This window comes from Cricetulus griseus, assembly GCF_003668045.3.
Source record: "Cricetulus griseus strain 17A/GY chromosome 1 unlocalized genomic scaffold, alternate assembly CriGri-PICRH-1.0 chr1_0, whole genome shotgun sequence".
NCBI classification, from domain to species: Eukaryota; Metazoa; Chordata; class Mammalia; order Rodentia; family Cricetidae; genus Cricetulus; species Cricetulus griseus.
This window is the reverse complement of record NW_023276806.1, coordinates 243,835,304-243,862,554: the sequence shown is the minus strand read 5'-3', so window position 1 is coordinate 243,862,554 and position 27,251 is coordinate 243,835,304. Positions and strand designations below refer to the sequence as shown.

Here is a 27,251-nt window from a genome sequence, read left to right as displayed (position 1 = left end):
TGGGGATCTCGTTTGCCTGACATGCAGAAAGATCCTAGCTGGCCAGCCTGAAATAAAAAGAAACCTTTTGCTTTTGCATCAGAGTGTGGACTCCTTGGGTTAGTCTCTGGGCTCCTCGAACCTGGCACAACAAATAGGGCTGGGAATCAACACAGGGTCCCAGGTATTTTGTGCATGCTAAGCAAATCTTCTAAAGACTTGAAAACAGCTCCAGCAGCCAGCCAGCAGATAAGAGCCCTATAGGCAATCTGCTCCACCACTGTGGCCACTCATTGGACTCTAACCTACAAGACCCACTACTCCATCAACCAAACCCATAGAACCTACCCATCCCGACCCCTCTGCAAGACCAGCAGCCCCTAGAGGCACCTGCACCAACTGGAAGAAGAGTAACTGGTCTCTCAGCCCAATCCCTAGGCCCTAAGCCCCAGGGCACATCCCCTCCCCATACCCCTCCCACCTCAGCCCCAGCAGCTAGGCAGCAGGTAAGAGCCCTGTAGGCAGGCTGCTCCACCACTGTGGCCACCCACTGGACACTGTAACCTGCAAGACAAGACCCACTCCACCAACCAAATCCACCATGCTCCCTCTGGCCAACCATCCCCTGCAAGATCAGCAGCCCCTAGAGGCACAAGCACCACCTGCATCAATTGCAGAGCAGCCTTCCCTTGAACAGCCCTCTACAGCAACAGCAGCAGATTCTATAGGCCATCCACAACAGTTGGAAGAACAGGCATAGGCAAAACCTACAACAGTTCAGTTGGAAAAACAGATTCCATAGGAACAGGCACAACTCACACCAGTTAGAACAGACCCCATGGGTACAAGTAAGGCCCACACCAGCCAGAAGAACCGGAAGATACACTAAGTCTATGCACCCAAACCCATACAAACCTCAGCTAGACAACCGTACTCTACCTGACAACCAGCCAATAACCAGACCCCTTGGCCATTCAGGCCAAAAGACAATGAAGGAACAAAAGACCCATCCAACAAAAACAGCACAGGAATCAACAACTGTACCTATAATTATCCCAAACCCAGATGGGTAAATGGCAGTGTAAGAATACATTCAACAACATAAAGAGCAATATGGCACAAAGAGAACCTAGTTGTTCTGAACATCCAAATGTTCAAAGAATGGAAGATCTCCCATGCTATTGGGTAGGTAGGGTTAACACTAAAAATGGCAATCTTACAAAAAGCAATCTACAGATTCAATGCAATCCCCATCAAAATCCCAACACAATTCTTCACAGACCTCAAAGGAACAATACTCAACTTCATATGGAAAAACAAAAAGCCCAGGATAGCCAAAACAACCCTCTACAATAAAGGATCATCTGTAGGCATCACCATCCCTGACTTCAAATTCTACTTTAGAGCTACAGTAATGAAAACAGCTTGATAATGACACAAAAACAGACATGTAGACCAATGGAATAGAACTGAAGACCCTAACATAAATCCACAAACCTATGAACACCTGATTTTTGACAAAGAAGCTAAAATTATACAATGGAAAAAAAGAAAGCATCTTCAACAAATGGTGGTGGCGTAAGTGGTTGTCGACATGTAGAAGAATGCAAATAGATCCACATCTATGGCCATGCACAAAACTGAAGTCCAAGTGGCTCAAAGACCTCAACATAAATCCAGTTACAATGAAACTGGAAAAAGTGGGAAGTAGCCTTGAAGAAATTGGCACAGGAGACTTACTTCCTGAATATAACAGTAGTAGCACAGATACTGAGATTAAAAATTAATAAATGGAACTTCCTGAAACTGAAAAGCTCATGTAAGGCAAAGGACACTGTCAATAAGACAAAATGGCAACCTACAGAGTGGAAAAAGATCTTCACCAACCCCACATCTGATAAAGGGCTGATTTTCAGCTGGGCGGTAATGTCACACGCCTTTAATCCCAGCACTCAGGAGGCAGAGGCAGGCAGATATCTGTGAGTTCAAAACCAGCCTGGTCTACAAGAGCTAGTTCTCCACCTGCCTCTGCCTCCCAAGTGCTGGGATTAAAGGTGTGTGCCACCACCGCCCAGCCTACACAGAGAATTCTTAACAGTAGAATCTCAAATGGCCAAAAGACATTTAAGGAATTGCTCAACATCCTTAGTTAGCGATCAGGGAAACACAAATCAAAATGACTCTGAGATACCATCTCATACCTGTCAGAATGGCTAAGATCAAAAACACTGATCACAGCTTATGTTGGAGAGGAAGTGGAGAAAGGGGAAAACTCTTCCACTGCTAGTGGGAGTGCAAACTTGTACAGTCACTTTGGAAATCAGTATGTTGGTTTCTCAGAAAATTGGGAATCCATCTACCTGGAGACCCAGTGACATTATTCTTGGGCATATACCCAAAGGATGCTTATTCATACCACAAGGATACTTTTGCTCAAAAATGTTCACAGAAGCATTATTTGTAACTGCTAGAAGCTGGAAACAACCTAGATGCCCCTCAACCAAAGAATAAAGAAAATGTGGTACGTTAATGGAGTATCAGCAATAAAAAAAAAACAATGACATTTGCAGGCAAATGGAACTGGAAAGAAAAAAATCATCGTTTGTGAGGTAACCCAGACCCATAATGACTAACAAATACGGCATGTACTCACTCATAAGTGGATATTAGATGTAAAGCAAGTAACAACCAGGCTACAATCTACAGCCCCAGAGAAGCTAGATAACAAAGACCCTAAGAGGGATCACCCTGGGAAAGGGAAATAGATGAGACTTCCTAGGTAAAACTGGGGCTGGGGGTGGGGGTTTGCATATAGAGGAGGAGGAGGGAACAGAGGTTGGGAACATGAGGTACTGGGATGGCTGAGTTGGGGGAGGGAAGGAGAGAAGAAGAGGGAGGACAATAAAAGAAGTTTCTTGATATGGAGGGGTGGGTATTATGGGTTTAGGGAGAAATCTGATGCTAGAGAAATTCCCATAAATCAACAAGGATGACCCCAGCTAGCTAAGATTCCTAGCAATAGTGGAAAGGGTACCTGAACTGGCCTCTCCTGTAATCAGATCAGTGACTATCCTAATTGTCATCATAGAGCCTTCAACCAGTAACTGATGGAAGCAGAGATCCATAGCCAAGCACTGCGCCGAGTTCAAGCAGTACAGATGAAGAGGAGGGATTTATATGAGCAAGGGGTGGGGGTCAAGATCATGACAGAAAAACCCACAGAAATGGTAGACCCACACTTGTGGGAGCTCACAGGACTCTGGACGACAGCTAGAGAGCCTGCACTGGACTGACCCACATGGTGACAGTTGTGTAGCTTGGTCTATTTGTGGGGACCCCTAGCAGTGAGACCAATATTTGTCCCTGGTACATTAGACAGCTTTTTGGAATCTACTCCCTACGAGGGGAGGCCTCACTCATCCTTTGATGGCAGGGTGGGTTTTGGGGTTAGGGAGTGACTTGGTCAGGCTTCAACTTGACTTGCCATGCTCTGTTGATTCCCATGGGAGGCCTTACCGTTTCTGAGGAGTGGACGGTGGCCAGGAAGAAAGGAGGTGGGCAAGGGAACAGGAGGAGAAGTGGGAAGGGAAAATGTAGTTGACACGTAAAAACAACAACAAAAAAAGATGAAGAAGTCACCAAGGTGAAGGTAATGCCTCTACAAGATTAACAGTTAAGTATCAAGAGTCAGAGTTAGAAGCAACCATAGAAACTTTCTGCATGACTCTTTATAAAAGAATGTCAAAGCACAGTGGAAATACCTACAAAAAGCTGAGAAGAGGCACTAGGTTTATGGAACAATCAATATAAATAACAGAAATATATAAGTAATCAAAACAAACCCAAGCACTTACATTAAGAAGCAACTCATCTTTTGTTTTAAGAGGAAAATTCTTATTGTCCTTCTCAACTTGTACATCTTCCTCTCCATCTGACAGCACTGGAGGAAGTGATACACAGGAGGATGATGATGAAGAGGAGGAAGAGGAGGAACTTGAACTATCGGAATCTGTTTCACTGTAAAGGCAAAGTTGAAAACTTGGTCAAGTACTATCATAATTAAAATCTTGTTTCAAGTAGTTAACAATTTACTTCCTCTTTCTTCTATTGCTTGTCTAAATCAAAAGCCAACATTTCAAAAGGACTTTTTGTTTGTTTGTTTGTTTGTTTGTTTTGAGACAGGATTTCTTTTTGTAGCCCTGGCTGTCTCAGAACTCACTTTGTATACCAAGAAACAGAAAGCCTCCTGCCTCTGCCTCCCTGGAATTAAAGGTACGTGTGCCTCTACACTGGGCTTATCCTGTCTATTCTAAAATCCAGTGGAAGATAATTATGGAGAGAGGCCATTTTTGACACTGAATATATACTATTACAGACATATAAAATCTGGACCCTCTTTGGGCTAACAGTGTCATATGTTATAAATATCTGACTAGAATTAAGCATGTGACAATCAGTGACTGATGATAACTCTAGGCAAAGCACCTGCTGGAGTCACCTATGATGAGACCACCTAATTCAATGAGCTTATTCTCCGTCATCACCTTGGGATTCTTCAAAGTTGCCATGGTGACTATTTAACTCTGAAAACTTCTTTGGTTCTTGACTCAACCAGCCCCCCTACTTCGGCCCATTTTATGGGCTATTTTAAGTGTTTTACCCATAGACACCTTGTCTCTGCACTCTTCAGACATGTAACATTCATTCCTATGATCTCAATCAGCATCCACTTGCCAACAAATGCCTCCATTTTCAGCTCTAACATAACTATTCTAGAGTCCTAACTCCTAGGTACACACCAATCCCAACTGTATGAATGGTACATACTTCATATTTCTAACAAGTTAAAATCAAGGGAGGAAAAAAAGATTCCATGTCTTTCCCTGAACATCTAGTTTTATTTCACTACTCTGTCTTCGATCCAGTCATGGTGGGTGGGACCCTGGTATCATCTGGATCAATCTACTACTTCATCCTGGGTCAATCATCCAAGTCCAATCTCCTAACTAACCCTCTGACACGTCCTAATCTTCAGGACATGTTTCTCACCTTTTCTGTAATTTTCAACACCAAAAAAAGCAGCCTCTCCTCACAACTATTCATCCACTGACACAACTTTCACCAAATGAGCTTTCACTCAAATGAGCTCCTTCTCTTGCTTTAAAAAATTGATTGGAAAAGAGATCAGAATAATTTTTATAAGACAGCACTTATGATTTTGTTAACAGTATTGTGTTTAAGTCTGACACTTTAAGTCGTGGTACATGCTTGAAGCCTCAACTCTCCTGGAAGCAGGTGAATCAGAACTTCAAGGTCATCCTTGGCTACATTTTAAGTCTGAAGCCAACTTGGCTAACTGAGACCCTGGAAAAAATAGTCTCCATTAGCCTGTTTGTTTTCTACAGACAGAGAAAGGTGTGAACTTGGGCAGGGGAGGAACTGGTAGGAGATGAGGGAGGGGTGTAAGGATTCAGGCATTATGCTGGCATTACGCTGCCTGACAACCTGGCAGAATGCATTCAGGCAGTACCCTGGTCAGCCCAGGGTTCCATGATTGTGTAGTCTGCATGCAGATGCAAAGGACCCCTTTAAAAGAAAGAACCCTACTTATGCTCTTTTTCCTGCCTCCCCCTATTTCCCTGGGGCAGACAGGACTTTTCCTGTCTCCCTCTTCTGTCCTCTCTCTATCTCTGTGTCTCTTTACCTCTTTTCTCTTTTCTTCCCTTTCCCTCCCCTTTCTAATAAAACTTCTCACTTAAGCTCTGTCTGCTTGGCATGTTTGTCTCTCCGCCTTGGTCACCCTAGCCGGTCATGGAATCTGACAAGGTCCCCCTAGAGATTTATCATAAGGAGGGGAACTATGTTCAGAACATGTTACATGAAAAATAATTTTTCAATTAGAAAAAGAATGCTGTGCTGATATATTTAAATGGCCTGATTGTCTGTAGCAAATTAGTTTTAAATGATCTAATAAGATTTAACTAGTAGTATCAAAATACTAATAGTTGTTAAATCAAGACAGTAGCTGTATGGGTTTGTATTTTTCGATAATAAAATATTCAAACATACAGAAAAATGTTACTTTTCCCCCAAAAACATCTTTACTGTGGACAAGATTAAAAATACATGCTCTTAAATATGTCAGCCTTACACTGCCTCAAAATCAGGTTTCTAGTAACCTCCAGATCCCTAGCTCCTCCCACTCCTCACAGAGCCTAACTCCATCCTCATATTCACTATTGTGAAATTATGCTACATGATCTGCCTGAAATACCTCAGCCTAGAAAACATGAATTCTTCACTTAAGACTCAACAAAAATGCTACCTTCTCTGAAGCCACCCCCATTCACCAAATCACTTTCCTTCTCTACTCCCTATTCCCCAGCAATTTTCAAACTGCTACTGGAGGCTGTTCACAACTTCTTAAAAAGCATTTTGAGCTACTGCAGTATAGCTATTTTTCCCCCCAACTGAAATACAGCCTCCTAGATGGAGATGAGGGGCCTACAAGACTCAAGAAACTAGTGAAACCCACAAGCCTGGTACCTAAAGTTATAAAAGCAGTAAATTGCCTGGCAGACACTTCTGGTAGATCAGCCACCACAGCAAGGAGCTTCAGGGATACAGCTTTGGTCACCCAGGAGTCATGTCACTCCTGAGACAGCTGCCTTTGCTCCTGTGCACTGTCTCACTAAGCTAAGACTTGGTTGGAACTGTTTCTTTAGTCTGCCACTGGTGCACTATCTGAGATCAAGAGGTGTCTGTTCATGTCTCCTTAGAAAGTCAATCACCAAAAACTTGAAATAAGTATCTATTAACAAAACACTACTTCAGCTGGCCAGGGAGGAGCAGGAAAGGCAGATCTTAGGGGGAGGGGGAAACAAGACACAACAGACACATCTCTGTGAGTTTGAGGCCAGCCTGGTCTACAGAGAGAGTTCCAGAACAGCCAAGGCTACACAGAGAAACCCTGTCTTGAAAAACAGCAAAAACAAAATGTATCTAGCACACAGGCAAAGAGTTGTATCTTTTTTCGACAGGCATTGATGCCTCACACCTTTAATCCCAGCACCCGGGAGGCAGAAGCAGGCAGATCTCTCTAAGTTTGAGACCCACCTGGTCTACAGAGTGAGTGCCAGTAGAGACTCCAAAACAATGCAGAGAAACCCTGTCTTAAAAACAAACAAACAAACAAAAAAGAGTTGTACCTTTTTTCATTTCTTCAAACATCTGGTACCCTCTGCCATGAAGGGTCAGAAGTCACTTCCCAGCACTAAGTTGTTCCATGTTTCACTTGAAACAAGGCTGCCTATATCTCTATCAGTTTCCCAGCAGCATGTATGAGGCTCTGATTACAAGATGACTACCATCTAAAAACTGCCAAGGAACCAAGCAGTTCATACCTGGTTTAGCTCTGAACCCCCCACCTCTTCAGGACTCTCCCTCTACTAGAAACCATCCTCCAGAGTCTCTTAGTCAGTGGTTTCCAAAAAAATTGTCACACCTCCCATCATGGGACTATCTTGTCCACCTCTCAGAACCCCCTCGCCCTGTGCTTACTCAACTCTTTGTAGACAATGCTCAACGTAGTTTGAAAATATTCTATATTTTGGATCTTCTTCCACCAAGGACACAGAGAGAAAATGTCTGTGTAAAGCACAGTGCCCCAAATACCAAGAACCTGGTTAGCAAATTTTATAGAACGCTGCTCGCTATAAAGATTCTTTGGAGTCACATGAACTGTCCAGAAACTGAGAGGAGAATGGTGGTGGGTACATGTGCAAACTGCACTTGGGAGGCGGAGGCAGGAGGATCAGGAGTTCACCGTCATCCTCCCAGGCTACAGTTTGAGACCAGCCTGGGCTAAACGAGACCCTTTCTGGAAAAGGAGTCAGCTTTGAAACGTAGAGCCATCCTTTTCCTGACCACCAAATCCTAAGATATGGAAGGGGGTAAAAAAAAAAAAAAGCAGCAATTCTCAACTGACACAAAATCCATGTCATAAACCTAAAGTACATGCTAAACTTGGATGCTATGGAAATAACTTAAGAATGTCGGGTTTCCAACACGGGACACAGGTTACGAACTCTACTTGTAACTCTGGGGAGCATCGAGTTTGGGAAGGAAGTGGGAACCCTTTCAAGTGAGGGGACACCATGGGAGAGCCAGGCTGCCAGGCCGGGGAACCGGCTCCGTGAGCGAGCGCACGTGCGCACCGAGCATCGGCGGCGCCGGCCGGCCCGGGCCGCACGGCTCAAGCGCCAACCACGACCTAGGCCCCCGCCCCCCGGTCCCGCCCGGCAGCCCCAGGGGGCGCGTGCACTCCACCTGTCCGAGTCCGAATCCGAATCCGAGGAGTCGGAAGCCTGCAGGGCTGGCGGCGGCTCCGCGGCGTCCGGGCCGGTGACGCAGGCCTCGCTCGGAGGCGGCCGGTCGGGCTGCGGCGGGCTTCCGCCGGCGTCGGCGTCGGCGTCGGCGCTCGGGCTGGCGGCTGCTCCCCCGCCGGCAGGCCCCGCTCGGCCTGCTTGGCGTCCCCGCGCTCCTCCGACGCCGCGGGTCCCTGGCTGGAGCTGCCGAACTGGAGCGTCTCCAGCTGCTCGGCGGCCTCCACCACCTCCATGGTGCGGCACGGGCCGCAGACCGGCCCCGGGCTCTCCTCGGAAGACACGCGCGCTCGCCCGTCCGCCCGCGCAGCACCGAAGCCCGCGCAGCACCGAAGCCCGCGCGTCTCTCAGGTAACGAACCGCACGAGGACCAACCTGGAGACACGCCCCCGGCGTAACGCGGAACTTCCGGGAAGGGGAAGTCACGTGATGCGATTCGGGTTGCCCCGGAGCTGGAGGAAAACTTGTCTTCCGCGCGGTCCTAAGTCCGCCGGTTTCCTCCCCTGGCTTCTGGTGACTGGGACTAAAGCCAGGGTCTCCAGGCAGGGTTGTGAATTCCGCAAGGATTGTAGTTTCTGTGCAGAAGAATATTCAGCCGGGATGTCTTGAAAAGACACTCTTAGTGATTTCTTGAAAGGGAAATAAAGATGAAAAGCATATTTACATTCTCACCATAAAAGAAAGAAAAAAATTACAGCTATTTTATTTTTCTTTCTCCAGTACACTGGAAAGACAACAGCAGTAGCGGAGGGATTTTGCTGCTTATGTTAAGGCAGTGTCTATATCATAGTTGATGCTGCTTCGTAGCATAGGAAGGGTGGGGTGACCCTAAATTGTAGCATTCAAATCTGAGTGTCCTTTAGTCAGTGTCATGGTGGAAGTTCCACCCAAGCCCCCTTTCCTATCTCTAAACCCTGCTGCATCTCAGAAAGCCCCCAAGTGATGACCCCTCCCCCAGAGATCCTCAAGACCATTTCCACAGGGTATTTAAACTATCCCCCAGAATCCAGATTGCTGGCTTTTCCTGTCTCCCTGTCCTGTCGCCTCTCTGCGGGGCTGGAAGGCCACCCAGGAGTGTTGTATCCATTAAACTTTTTCTAATTCTGTTTGATTGCTGCATTGGCGGCAGAGAGGTTTATGGGGTGTAGAAACTTTTCAATCAGATTATAAGGTCCTGAAGCACAAGATTCTTCAATCTGATGCATCAATAATAGTAATATTGTAACAATTTACTAGACATGCTTATTTATGAAAGACTATGTAAAATTTTATATATTATTTACTGACAATATTTTCCTGGGACACCATACAAGACTCAGTTAAATTAAAGGAAGACGTAACCCAGACATCCCTGTGTATTAAAGTGTTGATAATCCAGCATAACTTTTAAAAGTCAAAGGAAATCTCTAGGAGAAGGAGGCAATTGAAGTATGGCATCAAAGATCCAAGAGCACAACAATGGGAAGTGGAGATTGCTGGGCTGTGTCATGGAAATCCTTCCAGGTGAAGCAAGAATTCAAGATGTTACTAAGACAATAATTAGGCAGTGTTCAGATTTCCTAAGTAAATATATATGTGTTAAAATCTCAGTTCTACCATTTTTCTTGAAATATACATCCTGTTGTAACTAAATCTCAATCTTCTTATTTGTAAAATACAAAAATACTGTCTCATTTGGTTTATGGAACATTAAATAAGGCTGTATGGAGAAGAATGACTTGTCTAACATGCATCCAGTGTGCAGAAATACCTTCAAAGTGGACCAAAACATGAGTTTATAAATAAGATGTATCATTGATCATGACTGATATTGCAGAGATACACATCTGAATTTTAGAAGGGAAGAAGTTTTACTCAGAAATAACCCTCTAGGCGGCAAAATGTCTACTACTTTTTTCAGAAATCAGATAGTACTCTAAACTAAGGTTTAAGTCAATAAGGTGGAGTAAATGGCGATTCAAAATATTAAGACTGAAACGAGGTACTATAAAGATGTGTGACTTAGGAAAGAACAAAGATGTTGACATTGTCTATAAACTGGAGAAGTTGGGAAGGCTAATGAGTGTGTGAAATTCAGTCTGAGGAAAAAGAGTAGTCAATTGAAAAGGCCAAAAGGAATTTAAAACTAAGAGACTGGCACTCAATAGAAAGGTTGATTCCAGAACTCATCTGTGTATTGCAGACTTGTTTAGCATTATTGTGAGCAATGCCCTGCTCTACAATCTGTGTGCACAAGAAGATGAATGAATCACAAGCCTACTGTTGTGGAAAATTTTATTTCATGGTGTGTTATATTTATTTATGCTGGATAATATTTGTTTTAATGATGCAAAGATGTGCTGCAATATTTTATGTTATATTTGTTTAACTCTGGGAAGCTGTGACTCTTTGCCTGTCTAAAACACCTAACAGTCTGAAAGAGATGAATGGCCAATAGCGAGGCAAGAGACAGCATAGGCAAGGCTGGAAGGCAGAGAAAATAAATAGGAAGAGAGATCTGAGGGAAGGAGGAAGGAGCATGAGAACAAGGAGAGGAGGACATCAGGAGCCAGCCACCCAGCCACTCAAGCAGCCACGGAGTAAGAGTGAAAGTAAGATATACCGAAGTAAGAAAAGGGAAAGTCCCAGAAGCAAAGGGCATGGGATAATTTAAGTTTAGAAAAGCTGGGAAGAAACAAATCAAGCTAAGGTCGAGCATTTATAAACATAAACCTCTGTGCATTATTTATTTGGGAGTTAAATGGCAGCCCCCCCCCAAAAAAAAAACATCAAAGAGTAAAAAGAGTAAGAAAGAATCAACTACAGCCTACTCTGAAGTAATTCAGAGTAGAAAAAATAAGTTGGAAAACAAGAGATATTTGTGTATGTAGAGGAAGGAACTGTAGAAGCACACATGACAGAGAAATGCAGAGACAGGTAAACTGAGAATATTCTGAGAAGACACTAGGTCAGGTAAGAAACTGAAGTATGCAGTCTTGGAAATACTGTGACTGTAAGATTCACAGTAGCCAGAAACCTGGTTCAGGCATCTTGCAAGCTCTCGAATCTGCCTGGTGATTGGGGTGCCCGCAGTCATGGCCTGGGACGCCGGATACTTGAGTTTTCGGGGGTCTTACATTTGGGGGCTCGTCCTGGATTTTCGACCACCCCTCACCTGAGTGGAGTCGATCTTGGAGGTAAGTGGGTACTCTGTATTGTCTGTGTCTTTGTGTTTTTGTGCTGGCTGAAATCTGGTTCTGTGCTTTGCAGTCGCTTGTGTCTCGGGAAGAGACGAGAGCTCTGGTCTCGGGAGGAGACAGAGTGTGATCAGTAGACGTGCTTGGGAGATTTGAGAGATCACCGACTGCCACCCTGGAAGACGTTCCAGGAAGTCTGTGGGAACCTCAGGGACGCTTGGGAGATTCCCGTCTGGGAGCCAGTGAGGGTACGGCAGTTCTCCTGGATTGGGGAAGTTATCCGTCCTCCCGGCCGTCTGTATTTCTGGAGTGATTTTGTCTGTCTAGGTGGAGACAGACATCTGATAGTTTTTGTCTGTGTGTCTTGGGTTTGTTTTAGTCTTATTTGTGACTTTGATGATGGGACTGACCGTAACCAACCCCCTCTCAGTCTAACTTTTGATCACTGGATGGGCGTTAAGGACCATAGTTAGTCAGTTACGACACCCTCTTTTGTTGAGTCACGTGGCACCATACTAGGTAACTTTATTTTCCAGTCTTTGTTTCTGTATGGTTTCTGTACAGGAATTGTTTAGGGCAGAGTTTCGGATGACAGCTTCTGCAGTCTGTAGGAGTGGGACTTGGTAGGACCAAGTTGTTTGCTCCATCTGTAAGGGGACCCAAGCGGGTCTCCCAATCTGTAGGACAGGGACTTGCCTGATCCGTCTGTAAGGGGACCCAAGCGGGTCGCCCAATCTGTAGGACAGGGACTTGCCTGATCCGTCTGTAAGGGGACCCAAGCGGGTCGCCCAATCTGTAGGACAGGGACTTGCTGGGAGCAAGTTGCCTGGTCCGTCTGTAAGGGGACCTGTAGGGAGCTGCAGAATACTGCACCCAAAAGATGGCGCCAGTTTCCGCCCTCCGCCAGCCCGACGGCGAGCGCTCTCTGTGGTAAACAACTCCAAATTTGGTTAAGGTCATGTATCCTCTTAATTCTGCTTGGAGACAACCTATCCTGGCGTGCCACGTAGGGTTAGGTGATTTGTAGATGTAGACTATATTAGGCCCCGTCTCCCTCAACCCGGGGCCGCCGCCATTATACACTGTAAAAGCAAAGAGGTTCCCGATTAAACTGTGTTGAAGAAGATTCCTCGGTGTGGCGTTGTTCTTGCTGGTCAAGGGTGGACGCCGCAAGTGGTGGCCCATACAGGGACTTCAGAACTTCTCACAGTCAGGGCAGCGCCAGTAAGTTCCCAAGGTAAGTGGAACTGTAAAGTCCGCGGTGAATGTGGAGATAGGTCTCTGGTAAAGGAGCACCAAGGTCCTCGGGAAAGAGGAGATAGGTATCTGGTAAAGGAGCACCAAAGCCCATGGGGAAGAGGCAGTAAAGTCTCCGGAAAGGAGCAACACTGTTCTCGACAAAAGCGAACCGAAAGTAAAAAACCTCGCTTCTGCTTTAACTTGCAGAGTGAGAGTAAGTTAATGGACCCCGCTATTATAGTGGTGATTTGGCTGCTTTTTAACATCGCAGTGTGGGCTTTTGTTTTCTGGTGGTGTTATCCGACTTGCACACCCTCGGAGCGCGCTAACTAAGACAAAAGCACAATGGGATCGTCACAATCACATCCAATTTTTCTGGCTCTTCAAGAGCTGCTTCATTCTAAAAATTTAAGGTTAACTAAAGCCACATTACAGAGGTTCCTGAATGAATGAGACACCATTGCACCCTGGTTCGCAGCCTCGGGCAATCTCACTGAGGATAGTTGGGATAAATTAGGGAAAGACCTGGATTTTGCCTGGGAGCAAGGAACGTTGAAGCCGAGTGTTCGCCTGGTTTGGCGTCTGGTGCACAGCTGTCTAGAGGACAAAGGGGGAAATAAGAAAGCTATAGCAAATGGACAGGCTGCCCTTGAAATGCTCCAAGAAGAAAGATCAGAACAGTCAGAAAATGAGAAAACAAAGGAGAAACCGAAAGGAGATAAGAAGCGAGTCTATCCTTCTCTAGGAAGGTTGAGGAAGGAATTAAAAGAACCAGGAGAGGATTCAGAATCAGAGGAGGATATATGTGAGGATGAGGACATCATGGAGGAAGAGGAGGAAGAGATTATTGAGTTCATGGAAAAACATTCATTAAAAGTATCAGAAAAACAGCGTCCTAAAATGGCGACTGTAAAGCAAGGGCACCGCCCTATCGCTCCTCCCCCCTACTGCTCGAAAGAGGAAGTAGGAGGTCCTGGTTGCTCCACCTTCTGTCCGGAAGTGTGGTGTACGGTTCGCACTGAGCTTCGGGTTACTCGACCACTGGCTTATCCAGTTTTTACAGATGGTAACCAACAGAGATATCATGAACCAATTGACTTTAAAATAGTCAAAGCTCTGGCAAAATCGGTACGCACCTATGGGGTGATGGCAGCTTTTACAATTGCCCAGGTAGAAGCACTCAGTTGCTTCTGTATGACACCCAGTGATTGAACGAATTTAGTAAGAGCTTGCTTATCACCAGGACAATATTTGGATTGGAGAGCTTTCCAAATTGAGTTTGCCAATGATCAAGGTGTGATTAATCACGCAGCTGGTGATCAATATTGGGATGTGGACATGCTTCTTGGTCAAGGACGTTTTGCACAGCAACAAACAGGATATCCTCCTCAAGTGTATGATCAGATTAATCAAATAGCCATTAGGGCTTGGAGGTCTCTGCCTAACAAAGGTGAGGTCAGTGGAAATCTTACAAAGATATTACAAGGTCCTATGGAACCCTTTTCAGACTTTGTGGCAAGAATGGTAGAAGCTGCAGGACGAGTGTTTGGGGATCCAGATGCTGCTATGCCTTTGATCAAACAGCTGATTTATGAACAGTGTACAAAAGAGTGTAGGGCTGCAATAACTCCATATAAGGGTAAAGGCCTTGAAGTCTGGATGAAAGTCTGTAGGGAGTTAGGGGGTCCGCTGACTAATGCTGGCCTAGCAGCTGCTGTGATGCAATTAACTAAGAAAGGCGGAGGTTCAGGAGCTTGCTTTAAATGCGGCAAGCAAGGGCATTTGAAAAAGCAACGCCCCGAGGGAGGAAACACTAAAGTCAATAACTTTGCTCCGCACCCTAAGCAACCTGGCTTATGTCCTAGATGTAGAAAAGGAAATCATTGGGCTAAGGATTGTAGATCAGTAAAAGACATCAGTGGACAGCCTCTTGTTCAGGGGTATGGAGGAGCCCATCCAAAAAACAGACAACAGGGCCCACGACCCCAGGGCCCACAAATATATGGGGCCATGGAGGATCAGAACCAGGAGCGGAGTCCCGAAACCTGGCCCTCTCTTCGTCATCCAAGGGACCGAGGAGAGCCACTACAGGCTCCGCGGGGCTGGACTTATGCTCCACCACCAGACTCGTTTTAACTCCCAGAATGGGGGTCCAGCTTGTTGACACTGATTTTAAGGGACCCCATGAGCCTGGCACAGTAGGTTTGCTTAAAGGAAGATCATCTGCAGCATTGAAAGGTTTACGAGTACATCCTGGAGTTATAGATCCTGATTACATGGGTGTAGTAAAGATCATGGTAGAATCTCCTAGAGGGATTACAGCCATTTCTCCTGGAGACAGGATAGCACAGCTACTGCTTTTGCCAAGTTTGCATGACAAGCCAGAGAGAGAGGAGAGGGAAACTTTGGCTCCACTGGGTCAAACTTAACTTTCCTAGCTTTAGACCTTGATCAACATCCAACCCTTGAGTTAATAGTGAATGGTAAGAAAATCTTAGGCTTACTAGATTCTGGAGCTGATAAGAGCATCATAGCCACTAAAGATTGGCCCTCTGGCTGGCCTATACAGGTTTCTTCTCAAACTTTACAAGGTTTAGGCTATGCTAAGGCTCCTGATATGAGTGCTAGACAATTGCCTTGGAAAGATCAGGAAGGGCATTCAGGGACCATGCAACCTTATGTGTTAGACTTACCAATTTCACTATGGGGAAGAGATTTGTTAAAGGATATGGGTTTTAAACTCACAAATGAATACTCAGAAACATCTCAAGGTATCATGAAATGAATGGGACACGTCCCAGGCCGAGGCCTCGGGAAACATCTGCAGGGTCGTACCAGTCCTATTATTCCACAACCAAGACCAAAGAATCTAGGTCTGGGTTTTTCCTAGGGGCCAATGAGGGAAGTATTCCTATTACCTGGAAAACAGAGGAGACGGTATGGGTTCCTCAGTGGCCACTTTCCTCTGAAAAACTGGAAGCTGCTAAGACTCTAGTGCGGGAGCAGCTGGATCTGGGGCATATAAAAGCCTCTGTATCTCCATGGAATACTCCTATTTTTGTCATTAAGAAAAAATCTGGTAAATGGAGACTGCTTCACGATCTTAGAGCTATTAATCAGCAGATGCAAATTATGGGCCCTGTACAACGTGGTCTTCCACTTTTAACTTCTTTACCTGCATCATGGCCTATCATCTCTATAGATATTAAAGATTGTTTCTTTTCCATACCTTTGTGTGCTAAGGATTCAGGGCGTTTTGCATTTACGCTGCCCTCTTGTAATCATGAACAACCTGATCTAAGGTATGAATGGATGGTGTTGCCACAGGGGATGGCCAATAGTCCTACTATGTGTCAGTTGTTTGTAGCAGAAGCAATTTCTCCTTTGAGAGTGGACTTTCCAAAGATTAGATGTGTTCATTATATGGATGATATTTTATTGGCTGCCAAAGATGATAAAACACTCAATAAGGCATATACAAAATTGGTAAAATTGCTTGAGATGCATAATTTAGTCATAGCCTCAGAAAAGGTACAAAAGGACACTGTTGTTAACTATCTAGGGGCTAAGATTCTCCCTCATACAATTATTCCACAAAAGATAGAGATTAGAAAAGATAATTTAAAAACTCTTAATGATTTTCAAAAGTTGTTGGGAGATATAAATTGGATAAGGTGTTATTTAAAATTACCTAATTATGAGTTGAAACCATTGTATAATATTCTCAATGGTGATTCAGCGTTAGATTCACCTAGGCAGTTAACTGCTGAAGCCAGAGAAGCTTTAAAGAAAGTGGAGACAGAATTACAAAATGCCAGCCTTAAATGGCTAATAGAAAATATGGATATTCTTTTGTGTGTACTTCCAACATTCTCCCAGCCTACAGCTTTGCTGTGGCAAGATGGTCCGTTACTATGGATTTATTCTAAATCCTCCCCAGGAAAAACTATTGAATACTATCCTGCAGCGGTTGCTGACTTGGCTCAAAATGGGATACAGCAATGTATTCAATATTTTGGGAGACTACCAAATAAGATCATAATCCCATATACTGCTCAACAAGTTAAGATACTTTGTGGAACTGTGGATGATTGGGCAATTCTTCAATGTGGATTTTCAGGAGAAATAGATAATCATTATCCAAAACACCCTCTAATGTCATTTTTTAAAGAACATCCAGTCATTTTTCCTAAAATGACTGCAGCAGCTCCTATTGCTGGAGCCACAAATATTTTCACTGATGGATCCAAGACGGGCTGTGGAGCCTATATGATAGAGCATCAGGATCCAGTGCAATTTCAATATCAGCCTGGCTCCCCCCAGATTATTGAATGTAAAATTGTTCTTGAAGTGTTTAGAAATTGCCCGTTCTCCTTTAATCTGATTTCTGATTCGGCATATGTTGTGAATGCTGTTAAGGCCCTGGAGGTTGCAGGACCTATCAAACCTAACAGTACAGTTTGCAAACTCTTACAGGAGTTGCAAAAGTTGATCTGGCATCGCGATCAGAAATTTTTTATACAACATATTAGAGCTCATACCAACTTGCCTGGACCTCTATCAAAAGGCAATGAGATTGTAGATCTCTGTACTAGAGGAGAATATGTATTTTTCGCTTCCTCTATGGAACGAGCACAGCAATTTCACAAACAATTCCATGTATCCGCAAAAACTTTACAGCAAAGGTTTCAGCTATCTCGAGCAGAAGCTAGACAGATAGTATTGAATTGTCAACAGTGTATAACCTTTTTGCACCCCCCTAGCCTGGGGGTCAATCCCAGAGGGTTATTGCCCTTGAAGATCTGGCAAATGGACGTAACTCATTTTTCAGGATTTGGAACTCTTAAATATATCCATGTGTCTGTGGATACTTATTCAGGCATTATCCATGCCACCCCTATGAGTGGGGAAAAGGCTCGCAATGTCATTGGACATTGCCTTGAGGCGTGGGCTGCCTGGGGAAAACCTCAGCAATTAAAGACTGACAATGGTCCTGCTTATACAGCTCAATCTTTTACCTCCTTCTGTAAACAGATGGAAGTCCAATTAAACCATGGCCTGCCTTATAATCCCCAAGGACAAGGAATAGTTGAAAGAGCCCATCGCACATTGAAAGAATGTTTATTAAAACAAAAAGGGGGAATAGGCCATGGTAGAACACCAAAGGAACAACTATCTTTGGCTCTCTTTACTCTGAATTTTTTAAATTTGGATTCTCAAGGCCTTTCTGCTGCTGATAGGCACCAGACTCAGGCACCTGCTCAGAAGGGCTATGTAAAATGGAAAGATAACCTTACGGGTCTATGGCATGGACTGGACCCGGTGTTAGCATGGGCGAGAGGTTCTGTTTGTGTTTTCCCTCAGGATCAGCAAGACCCGGTGTGGATTCCAGAGAGACTAACGAGGAGGTGCAACAAACAAGATGAAGCCTGAAGCCTCCGATATTGATCCTGCTGCTGACCTTGACAACACCGTGGCTGATCCAGGCCAGAGAACAAATCCTGTGGGCCATAGCGAAAGCGTGGCCAATTCCCTTGCCTGTTCATAGCACATCTAAAGTTTTGCCTGTCTTCTTTTCTACTAGTTGTGAATTGGGCTTGCCTTGTGTCAGTTTAGACCCTGACACTGCCCAGTATTTAGCCACTAATATTTCTCTCAATGGAGCATTATGCTTCTCCCTTATTAATAATTCTAACCCATGCATTTGGTTGAAGAATGGTTCTGTTGGCAATTGGCTTATCCCCTTACTAATAACCAGATCTCGAGTACTATGCTCACTGAAGCCCTGTCTCAGTTTAGTACAGGCGCTAGTTGTGGCTCTGGCACTGGTACAAATGGGACCAAAGATGTAAATATCACTACATTTCTGATGCTGATGGAGGGGCTCCGACCCTCAAATTCACGCTTTAGTCAAGAGAACTCCACTGCTCGACAAGTCTTGCCTTATTGTGCACCCAATCGAGGCTATCCTCCTCATTGGACGCCTTGCCAGAGTCCGGACCACAAACTTAAACAGATAGCTCCAGGTTTTGAATTTACTCCCCCTCTTGGCAAGTACCAGTATAACCTAACTCAGGGAGGTTCCCAAAGAACAGGCAGTAAAAATACCTGGCCATGGTTTCAATGGGTACTCTCCAACGAGCGTGGAGCATTTACTTCTCTTGAACCTTTTGCGGTTCTCCAGAATCTCTGCATAAGACTTCTTAATGTTTCTGGTACAAGGGATGAGAAGGGACCTTCTCTTAAGAATCTATCAATACATAAAACTTTGAATAATCTCACTGTTCCAGCTAGCCCAGTATGTTTGAAAGCTCCTTTTTTCTTTCTGCTCTCTAATGCTACTGATGCTACCAAAGAAGTGATCTCATGCAATTCGACTAATGTCTCCTGCATTGCTAGTCAATGTTGGAATGGTTCTGCTAATATAGCAGTAGTGATGAGGATTCCTATGTATGTTCCTATTCCGGTCAAAGTGGATACAGGAATGTTTCCCATTACGGAAATCATCAGAACCAAACGGGATTTTGGCATAACTGCAGCATTGGTTACTGCCATTACCCTTTCTGCAGCAGCGGCTACGACTGCCGCCGTTGCCATGGCTGCTCAGGTCCAATCAGCTGAGACAGTCAATGACATTGTGGAAAAAACAGCTACAACATTAACTACCTTGAGATCTATTGATGGCCACTTAAAAGCTGGCATTCTAACTGTGAACCAAAGAGTGGACCTGTTGCAGGAACAGGTGGATGATTTAGTAACCTTAACTTCCATAGGATGCATTCATTCCTTTTCTTCTTTGTGTATCACCTCCAGGATGGCCAACAATTTCACGGAGAACAGCAACCTGAGTTGGAAGCTGAATGCCTACCTTCAGGGAAATTGGAGTCAACAGTTCAGAGAACCTGACAGACACCCTGACACAACAGATTATTGCGGTGAATGCTACACGCCTGAGCCTGCCCACTGTTAATACCCTCTTAACTACCCTTAAGCAAGCCTTTAGTTTAGTTAAGGAATGGGCTGGAGTAGGGGTTATGTTTTCCATGATGCTGTTAGCCATTTTTGTTTGCCTGTGGTGCCTATGCAGGATCAGGACGTCGCAAAAATCCCAAGCTGCCATGTTGGTACAGGCCTTTGCTGCTGTGGAAGCAGGACAGTCCCCTCTATTAAACATCTATTTGCTGACAGACAAATAGATGTCTGTCTCGCCCTTGCTGAGTGAGTGATGAGTATCTGAATCAGTCATGCTCAATGAGGGGCACCTATCCTCTTGCTGAGCGAATAAGCATACATGTGTTCCCTTCGACCTAAGACATGAGCCTGTGAGGGCGACACAGTGACTCTTTGACAGGTAAGATAGGGACACTGGGGTTAAACCTAAGACAGAGATGACTGAAATCTGACAACAGATAGATACTGCTACTCCTATAATATTAAAACAAAAAGGGGGAACTGTAGGGAGCTGCAGAATACTGCACCCAAAAGATGGCGCCAGTTTCCGCCCTCCGCCAGCCCGACGGCAAGCGCTCTCTGTGGTAAACAACTCCAAATTTGGTTAAGGTCATGTATCCTCTTAATTCTGCTTGGAGACAACCTATCCTGGCGCGCCACATAGGGTTAGGTGATTGGTAGATGTAGACTATATTAGGCCCCGTCTCCCTCAACCCGGGGCCGCCGCCATTATACACTATAAAAGCAAAGAGGTTCCCGATTAAACTGTGTTGAAGAAGATTACTCGGTGTGGCGTCGTTCTTGCTGGTCAGGGGTGGACGCCGCAGGGACCCAAGCTGGTAGCCCAATCTGTAGGACAGGGACTTGCTGGGAGCAAGTTGCCTGATCCGTCTGTAAGGGGACCCAAGCAGGTAGCCCAATCTGTAGGACAGGGACTTGCTGGGAGCAAGTCATCTGAAATTCCAAATAGGACCCTAGTCTGTGTTACTGTACTGTCTGTCCACATTTCACATTTGTGTTGTGTGTTTGTTAAGCATGTCTTTCTGTCCTTACTGCCCACGCACGTGGCATGCATGGGTCAGGGGTCTTTTCTTGTTGCCCTGAGCACGAGGCATGGGACAGGAGTTCTGCCATGTGTCACGGGTTAGAATGTGTTGTGTTGGAGTCCCCCAAGGCTGCTTTTCTGAACCGCTGCTGCGGCCCTTACAGCTGAGCCTGGCCGATGTAGGTGATTCTTTCCCTATCCCCACCTGCCGATCTGAGAGGCATGCAAAGTGGGGCTCTCTCTGCCCCAATTGCCATCCTGCCTTGGGTCCCTGCCATCTGCCTAGCTGCCCGGCCTTCTTTGTGCTCCACACACATGGTATGCAGGGGGACTGCAGGGGTCTTTTTCCCACCCCTGCATTTGCGGAGGGTCTGGGATTACCAGCAACACACCCACCACTACCCAGGTCTCTTCCCTGAGCACATGGAGCTAGCTCAGGCGGGTGAACCATCTGTCCTGATCTGGATGTTCTAAAAAAAAGAAAAAAAAAAAAGGGGCCTTAAAGTTATTAAAAAAAAAAACCTTAAGAAGGACTTTAATAATAATATATCTTGACCAAGAAATAAGAGAAAATGTAGGAGACTAAAGTAATAGAAAGAAAGAAAAAAAGAAATTTGTAAGAATGTCTATAGGAAGTTATGGAAGTTATAGAGGTTTAAAGCAAGTCGTAGAAGGTCAGAGGGAAGTTGTCGAAGGTCAGAGAAAAGATTGTTACAGGAAGTTATAGAGGGTTAAAGCAAGTCGTAGATCAGAGAAAAGTTGCTGAAGGTCAGAGAAAAGGTTGTTACAAGTCAGAGAAATGTAAACTGTAAACTGTTATGGTTTCTCATGTCTACAAATAGTAAATTTTAAAATTGGTAATATAAGTTAAAATTTTAACCATATCAAGTTAATTCAGTTTTAAAAGTTCTATTTATTTCTCAAGAAAATTATGTATACTTGTTTTAAAATGTTCTGTTGCCTGGCATAACCTAAGTTTTGTTACATGGCTGACTGGTAGCCATTTTGCTGAAGTTAAAAAAAGATACTTAAACCGCCATCTTGACTAAAGGTGACCACATGGAAATTAGAGGTACCATCTTAGAAACAAGTTTTTCAATTAAGATTTAAAATGTTAACGCTTCTATATATTACAGAAAGACTTTAAGGGAATTTAAATTTCTTTTTAAAACCAGTTTTTTTAAATGTTTGTTTTTATTAATGTTTGTACTTAAAGAGCTTCAATTTAGAATTATTTTTAAGCAAAGCCTGACAATGTAAAGTTCTTTTATAAAAGAATGCTAATCTATTATAAGATGTTACAGTTTGTGTTTTCAGAAGTTAAGTTTAGGGTGTTGATGGCACACGCCTTTGAGTTCAGGGCGTTGGTGGCACACACCTTTAAGTTTAGGGCGTTGGCACATGCCTTTAATCCCAGCACTGGGGAGGCAAGGCAGGCGGATCTTTCTGAGTTCAAGGCCAGCCTGGTCACAGACCTCTAATGCTTCAGAGATCTGCAGAATATGGCATTTAAATTGTTATTTTAAAAGTTTATAATATCAGACAGACTGCCAGATCCTGACAGTGACCCAAAGTCTCCAAAGAAGATTATGAGGCACCCCAGTTCCTGCACCTGGACCAGTGAGCGAGATGCTCAGATGTGATACCTGCTGCCTGCCAGGACCTAGCCGATGCGACACTGGAAAATTGATTGTACCCGCTTTGCCTAGACAAAACACGGTCAGTCTTTTCCATGTTCCTCTTCCACAGAGAGAAAAAAAACCTCTCACCTTATAGGCCTGGGGAAGATTACTGTTCTTTGAGACATCTACCTCCAGCGGTAATGGAGAAACTTGGGTATGGCTAACTGTATATGGACTGGCTTCTAACTGGCTTCTGTCACTTTTTAGTAGATTTGGATAAAATATACCCTTCTCAGATCTCTGAAATATTACTGGTTGTCAGCTTGACAGCATCAGCCTGTCAGATCCACTATAGACTATAGTCAGTATGCTAGCTGATAAAGTAATGACTATCTACTGTTCAGGTACAAGTTCAAGGTTTTTAGGTTTATTTTGGTTGTCATCTAAACATAAACTTAAAGGGCTTTCCATCAGGCCAAAGGCACCTCTGTCCAATCCATACCTGGCTCTCTGGACAGAAGAAAAGTGGACATGCTTATAGCCCAAATCTGTCGTTATTGCTAGTTATAAATATGTTCCTGCTGTTTGAACAGATATCCAGATATCTGCTTTTTCTGCACTGTGGGCTCCAGTAAATAAGTTTTAACCTCTGTTCCTAGTTTAAACATGTCTTAAACAGGTTTCTGCTTCTGGCAGACATCTGAGTATCAGTTGCTGACTACAGGCTGTTCTAAGTAGACTGCAAGCCCTGGACTTGCTGTGGATATGAACCAGTCCAGCTGATGTGGACACCTCCTGTCTCTGCAACAGAGTCTACCAAAAGCCCCTGATGGATTCCCAATTGCCTAAATTCCTTTTTTGCTTTTGACTAGCATTTCAACCTTCTGGGGTCCCTAACTTCATCCCAAAGTCAGCAGGAAGTAGTTTGGGAAAGAATAGGTCGTCCATTTTCCCTGGTTAAAATGCTAAGTCAAAAGGAACTCCCTTGCATGGGATGCCAATATCTCGAATTCCCTGATGGGGGTGCTAGAGAGACAGCAATTCCATGATTGGAATTCCCAAAAAAGAAAATGGGGGAATGAAGGGACCAGCTTCCCTTTTGGCAGCCATAACGGCCGAACACGTGCTTCTATGACCTTGTTCTAGACACTAGAAAGTCAGATGCCTGTCTCGTGACAAGGAGCCAATCAGAAGTTAGCTGGTGGCGTTGTGCTTTATGGCTCTGGGTGTGCTTTACGGACAAGCGCACAGCAATGATGTAGAGAGCATAGCAACCACCCTGGGAGGGCCTATGGGCCATAACAACCAGTTGACCAATCAACACAGGGCAAACCCTCCAAGCCTGGAGGCACACCAATCCTGAGCCTGTGCGTACTCCTAGATACTCCCCTTATGCTGCCCTACAAGATCTCTCTGCAGCCGGTTTGGTCTGTCTTTGCTAGCCATCTGCCATTGTGGGTGGGTCAAAGACCCAAGCTAACATGGGGTTAGCTCGTTAAACTACAATAAAGCCTCATGCAATTTGCATCAAGCTTTCGCCTCCATTCTGTGATTGGGGTGGCCATGGTCCTGGGCTAAGATTCTGGAAGCCTCAGCTTTCCGAGGGTCTTACACTACAGATCACTTAGTGTGACACTGCTAGCCTCGGCATTTCCAGAAAACAAGGCCTCTTCCACACAGATGCAACCTTCTTGCACCTTAAGACAAAGCTGGCCCTTATAAGAAGAGCTTCAGCTTTTCTCTGTGAAGCTGCCATTTTGTAATCTACCCACAGCAAATTCAAAAATAAGAAAGGGACAGAGGATCTCAAAGCCTGAGTAGTCTCCAGGTAGAGACCCCACTAATCCGTAGCTCATCATATCTGACTGTGTCTTTCCATGCTGCTGGCCTCCCAGTGTCCTTCGCTGCAATGGGAAAGTGACGACCATTTGGTGACTCAGGTACTCTTACACTGACCATCCTGCCATACCAGAAGAAAATGGGTGAGGTCCAGCCAGTCAGTGCCTAAGGTCATCTTTGATAGAAATTGGCGCCCAGGATAGCTAGGGAGTCCTGAACCACCCAATACCCACCCAGTGTTGTGGAGTCCTTTTCCTTGAATATAAGTGGGCTAGGCCTTTAAAGAGATCCATGAGCATGTTAATCCGGCATAACTTAACAAGGAAGATTTGAAAAGAACCAATTTCCTGCTTCAAACCCTAGATATTAGCACTAACTTTTTAAAAAAAAATCTGAGGGCCCGGCTTAGGTTTCAGGCTCTACTTGATCTAGATGCTACCTCTTCTCTTATTTTCACCTTCTACTCTTTCCCACTCCCTTGTACCCCATGACTTCTAGTTGTGAAGTCCTTCAGCCTACAAGATTTATTCTCCATATATGACCTTTTCTCTTTGCTGTTATCGCTTCTCTACATAGTAACAAGAATTATTTACTCAATTTACCCAGGTAAATGGGACACTCTAGAAGAGACCACTCTAGTACCCAGCCTTAGTGCTCAAGTGTCAGAAACTGCCTAGATTATGGCTCATTAGTTTCCAAATAGTACTTATATTCATTTTACTTATAAGATTATATAATACTTATTATATTTACTATTCTTTATTGTCCCTTTTTCTCCTTAAAAAATGAAGTTTCATGAATCTAAGAACATCTTGCCCAAATTATAACAAATATTATGAACACCTTTTTGGGGGGGGGACTTTTTTGGGAGTGGGGGGTTTCGAGACAGGGTTTCTCTGTAGCTTTTGGAGGCTGTCCTGGAACTCACTCTGTAGACCAGGTTGGCCTTGAACTCCCAGAGATCCCCCCTGCCTCTGTCCCCCTAGTGTTGGGATTAAAGGCATGCACTACCAGGCCCTGGTTTTTTGAAACGGTTACTTTGTGTGTGCATGTGTGCCTTCAGGTGCCTATGGAGGTCAGAGGAAAACTTGAAAGAGCCCATTTCCCTCTTCAACCCTGTGGGTTCTGGGCATTAAACTCAGCTCACCAGGACTGACAGCAAGGGAAGTACCCACTGTGCCATCTTCCCAGCCCCATGAAGATTTTTGAATGGAAGAAGTGAAAGGTTCTGTATGCATTTCCCATGGGTAAGGCAAGCAAAAATGGCAAAATCCACTCTCCGAAATCATGTCAGCCCGGAAGTGGTGCCAGGGCCATACCCGAAAGACACAGGAGTTTGATGGGGAGCTCAGCAGCCTGGATACCAAGGGGGACCCAGCAGACCGAAACAAAACACACCACTCCCGGAGCAGGGTGCTAGACCTGACCTGTGGGAAATGCACCCAGCAAGTGAAAGAAGAAATCAGAGACAAAAAAATAAAAAGCAAGGTGTCTGTTGGCAGTGCTTTCCTGTGCAAGTCACTGAGCTGAGTGGGCAGGCCTAAGCTAGGTCACGTGGTCAGGATGGCAGCCCCCAGGTCAGACCACAGGACCAAGGTGGCTGCCCTCGTAAGCACATTCTCAACTACCAGAAGTTTTTCTAAACAAACAAACAAACAAACAAAAAAACTCTCAAAGCGTCTCAAGCAGACACTGCCAACCAAGAAGAAACACAGTCAGAGATAGAACAAACAGAAGAATGAGGGGCATTCCCAGGTGAAAGGAAGTTCCCACTGGGAGGCAGAAGGACTCCGCTCATTTACCTACTCGCTGGCAGTAACTGAAAGGTCCTATAAAATGTATTTCCTATGGGTGAGGACAAAAATGGCACAGACTGCTCTGTCTGAAAGCACCTGGCAGAAAGCCCAAAAGAGGCTCAGCAGTCTGAAACTGAAAAATGGACCCAGTAGGCCAAAAGGCAGTGAACTCCAAAATGGAGTGCTGGGTCTGCCCCATGGGAAAAGGGACATCTTACTGGATTGCAGCAAACAGGCAGATGAGTTGTTAGACCCCCGAAAACTCAAGTATCCGAGGTCCCAGGCCACGTTCGCAGTCACCCCAATCACCAGGCAGATTAGAGAGCTTGCTGCAAACTGCACGAGGCTTTATTGTAATTTAACAAGCTAACCCCATGTTAGCTCGGGTCTTTCACCCACCTGCCATGGCGATGGCTAGAAAAGACAGCTCCTAGGGCCTCCCGAAAGATCTTATAGGGCAGCATAAGGGGAGTGTCTAGGGGTATGCACAGGCTCACGATGTGCCTCCAGGCTTGGAGGGCTTGCCCTGTGTTGATTGGTCAACTGGTTGTTATGGCCCATAGGCCCTCCCAGGGTGGTTGCTATGCTCTCTACGTCATTGCTGTGTGCTTGTCCGTAAAGCACACCCAGGGTCGTAAAGCATAGCACCACCAGCTAACTTCTGATTGGTTCCTTGTCATAAGACAGGCATCTGACTTTCTAGTGTCTAGAACAAGGTTGTAGAAGCACATGTTCGACCGTTATGGCTGCCGAAAGGGAAGCTGGTTCCTTCAGAGTGAGTTCCAGAGATCCTTAGTTTGAAAAGTGGCAAAAGAGTTGAAGTGTACAGAGTCCCGGCATCTCAGGCTGCTGCAGGCAGGAAGAAGTGTCAGGAAAAACCGAGATGGAAAGCAGGTTATGAGTTGGGATTTTAGGATCCCCGAAATTTCCCGAGACCCTGGCAGGCAAGGTTACAGAGAAAGCCTATCCCGCCAGCAAGCTGCGAGACAGTTTACGGAGAGAGCCTGTACACGTGGGCGCCAAATGTTATGTTTTTGTTTAAATTAAAGATAATGAAGAAAAGAGGAGATGCAAGATGAGACATATTAACTAGTTTATTATAGGCCCGACAGAGTAGGGAGACTGAGCGAGAAGAGAAACAGTTAATGGCTGACCGCCATGGCCGTCATTCTTCTGTCTCTCTCTCTCATAGCTAACTCCTAAGATGACACCTTGGTTAC

The 27,251-nt window shown here is 44.9% G+C and overlaps 1 protein-coding gene across 1 annotated transcript in view; it reads right to left on the bottom strand.

The window, feature by feature from the left end:
- The window catches only part of Naf1 (nuclear assembly factor 1 ribonucleoprotein), a 35,961-nt gene extending 27,362 nt beyond the window's left edge, over positions 1 to 8,599 (bottom strand). The window contains 3 exon segments of the mRNA XM_027388910.2: positions 3,834 to 3,996; positions 8,308 to 8,446; positions 8,449 to 8,599. Coding sequence (XP_027244711.2) covers positions 3,834 to 3,996; positions 8,308 to 8,446; positions 8,449 to 8,599 — 453 coding nt within the window.
- Positions 8,600 to 27,251: the final 18,652 nt, after the last annotated feature.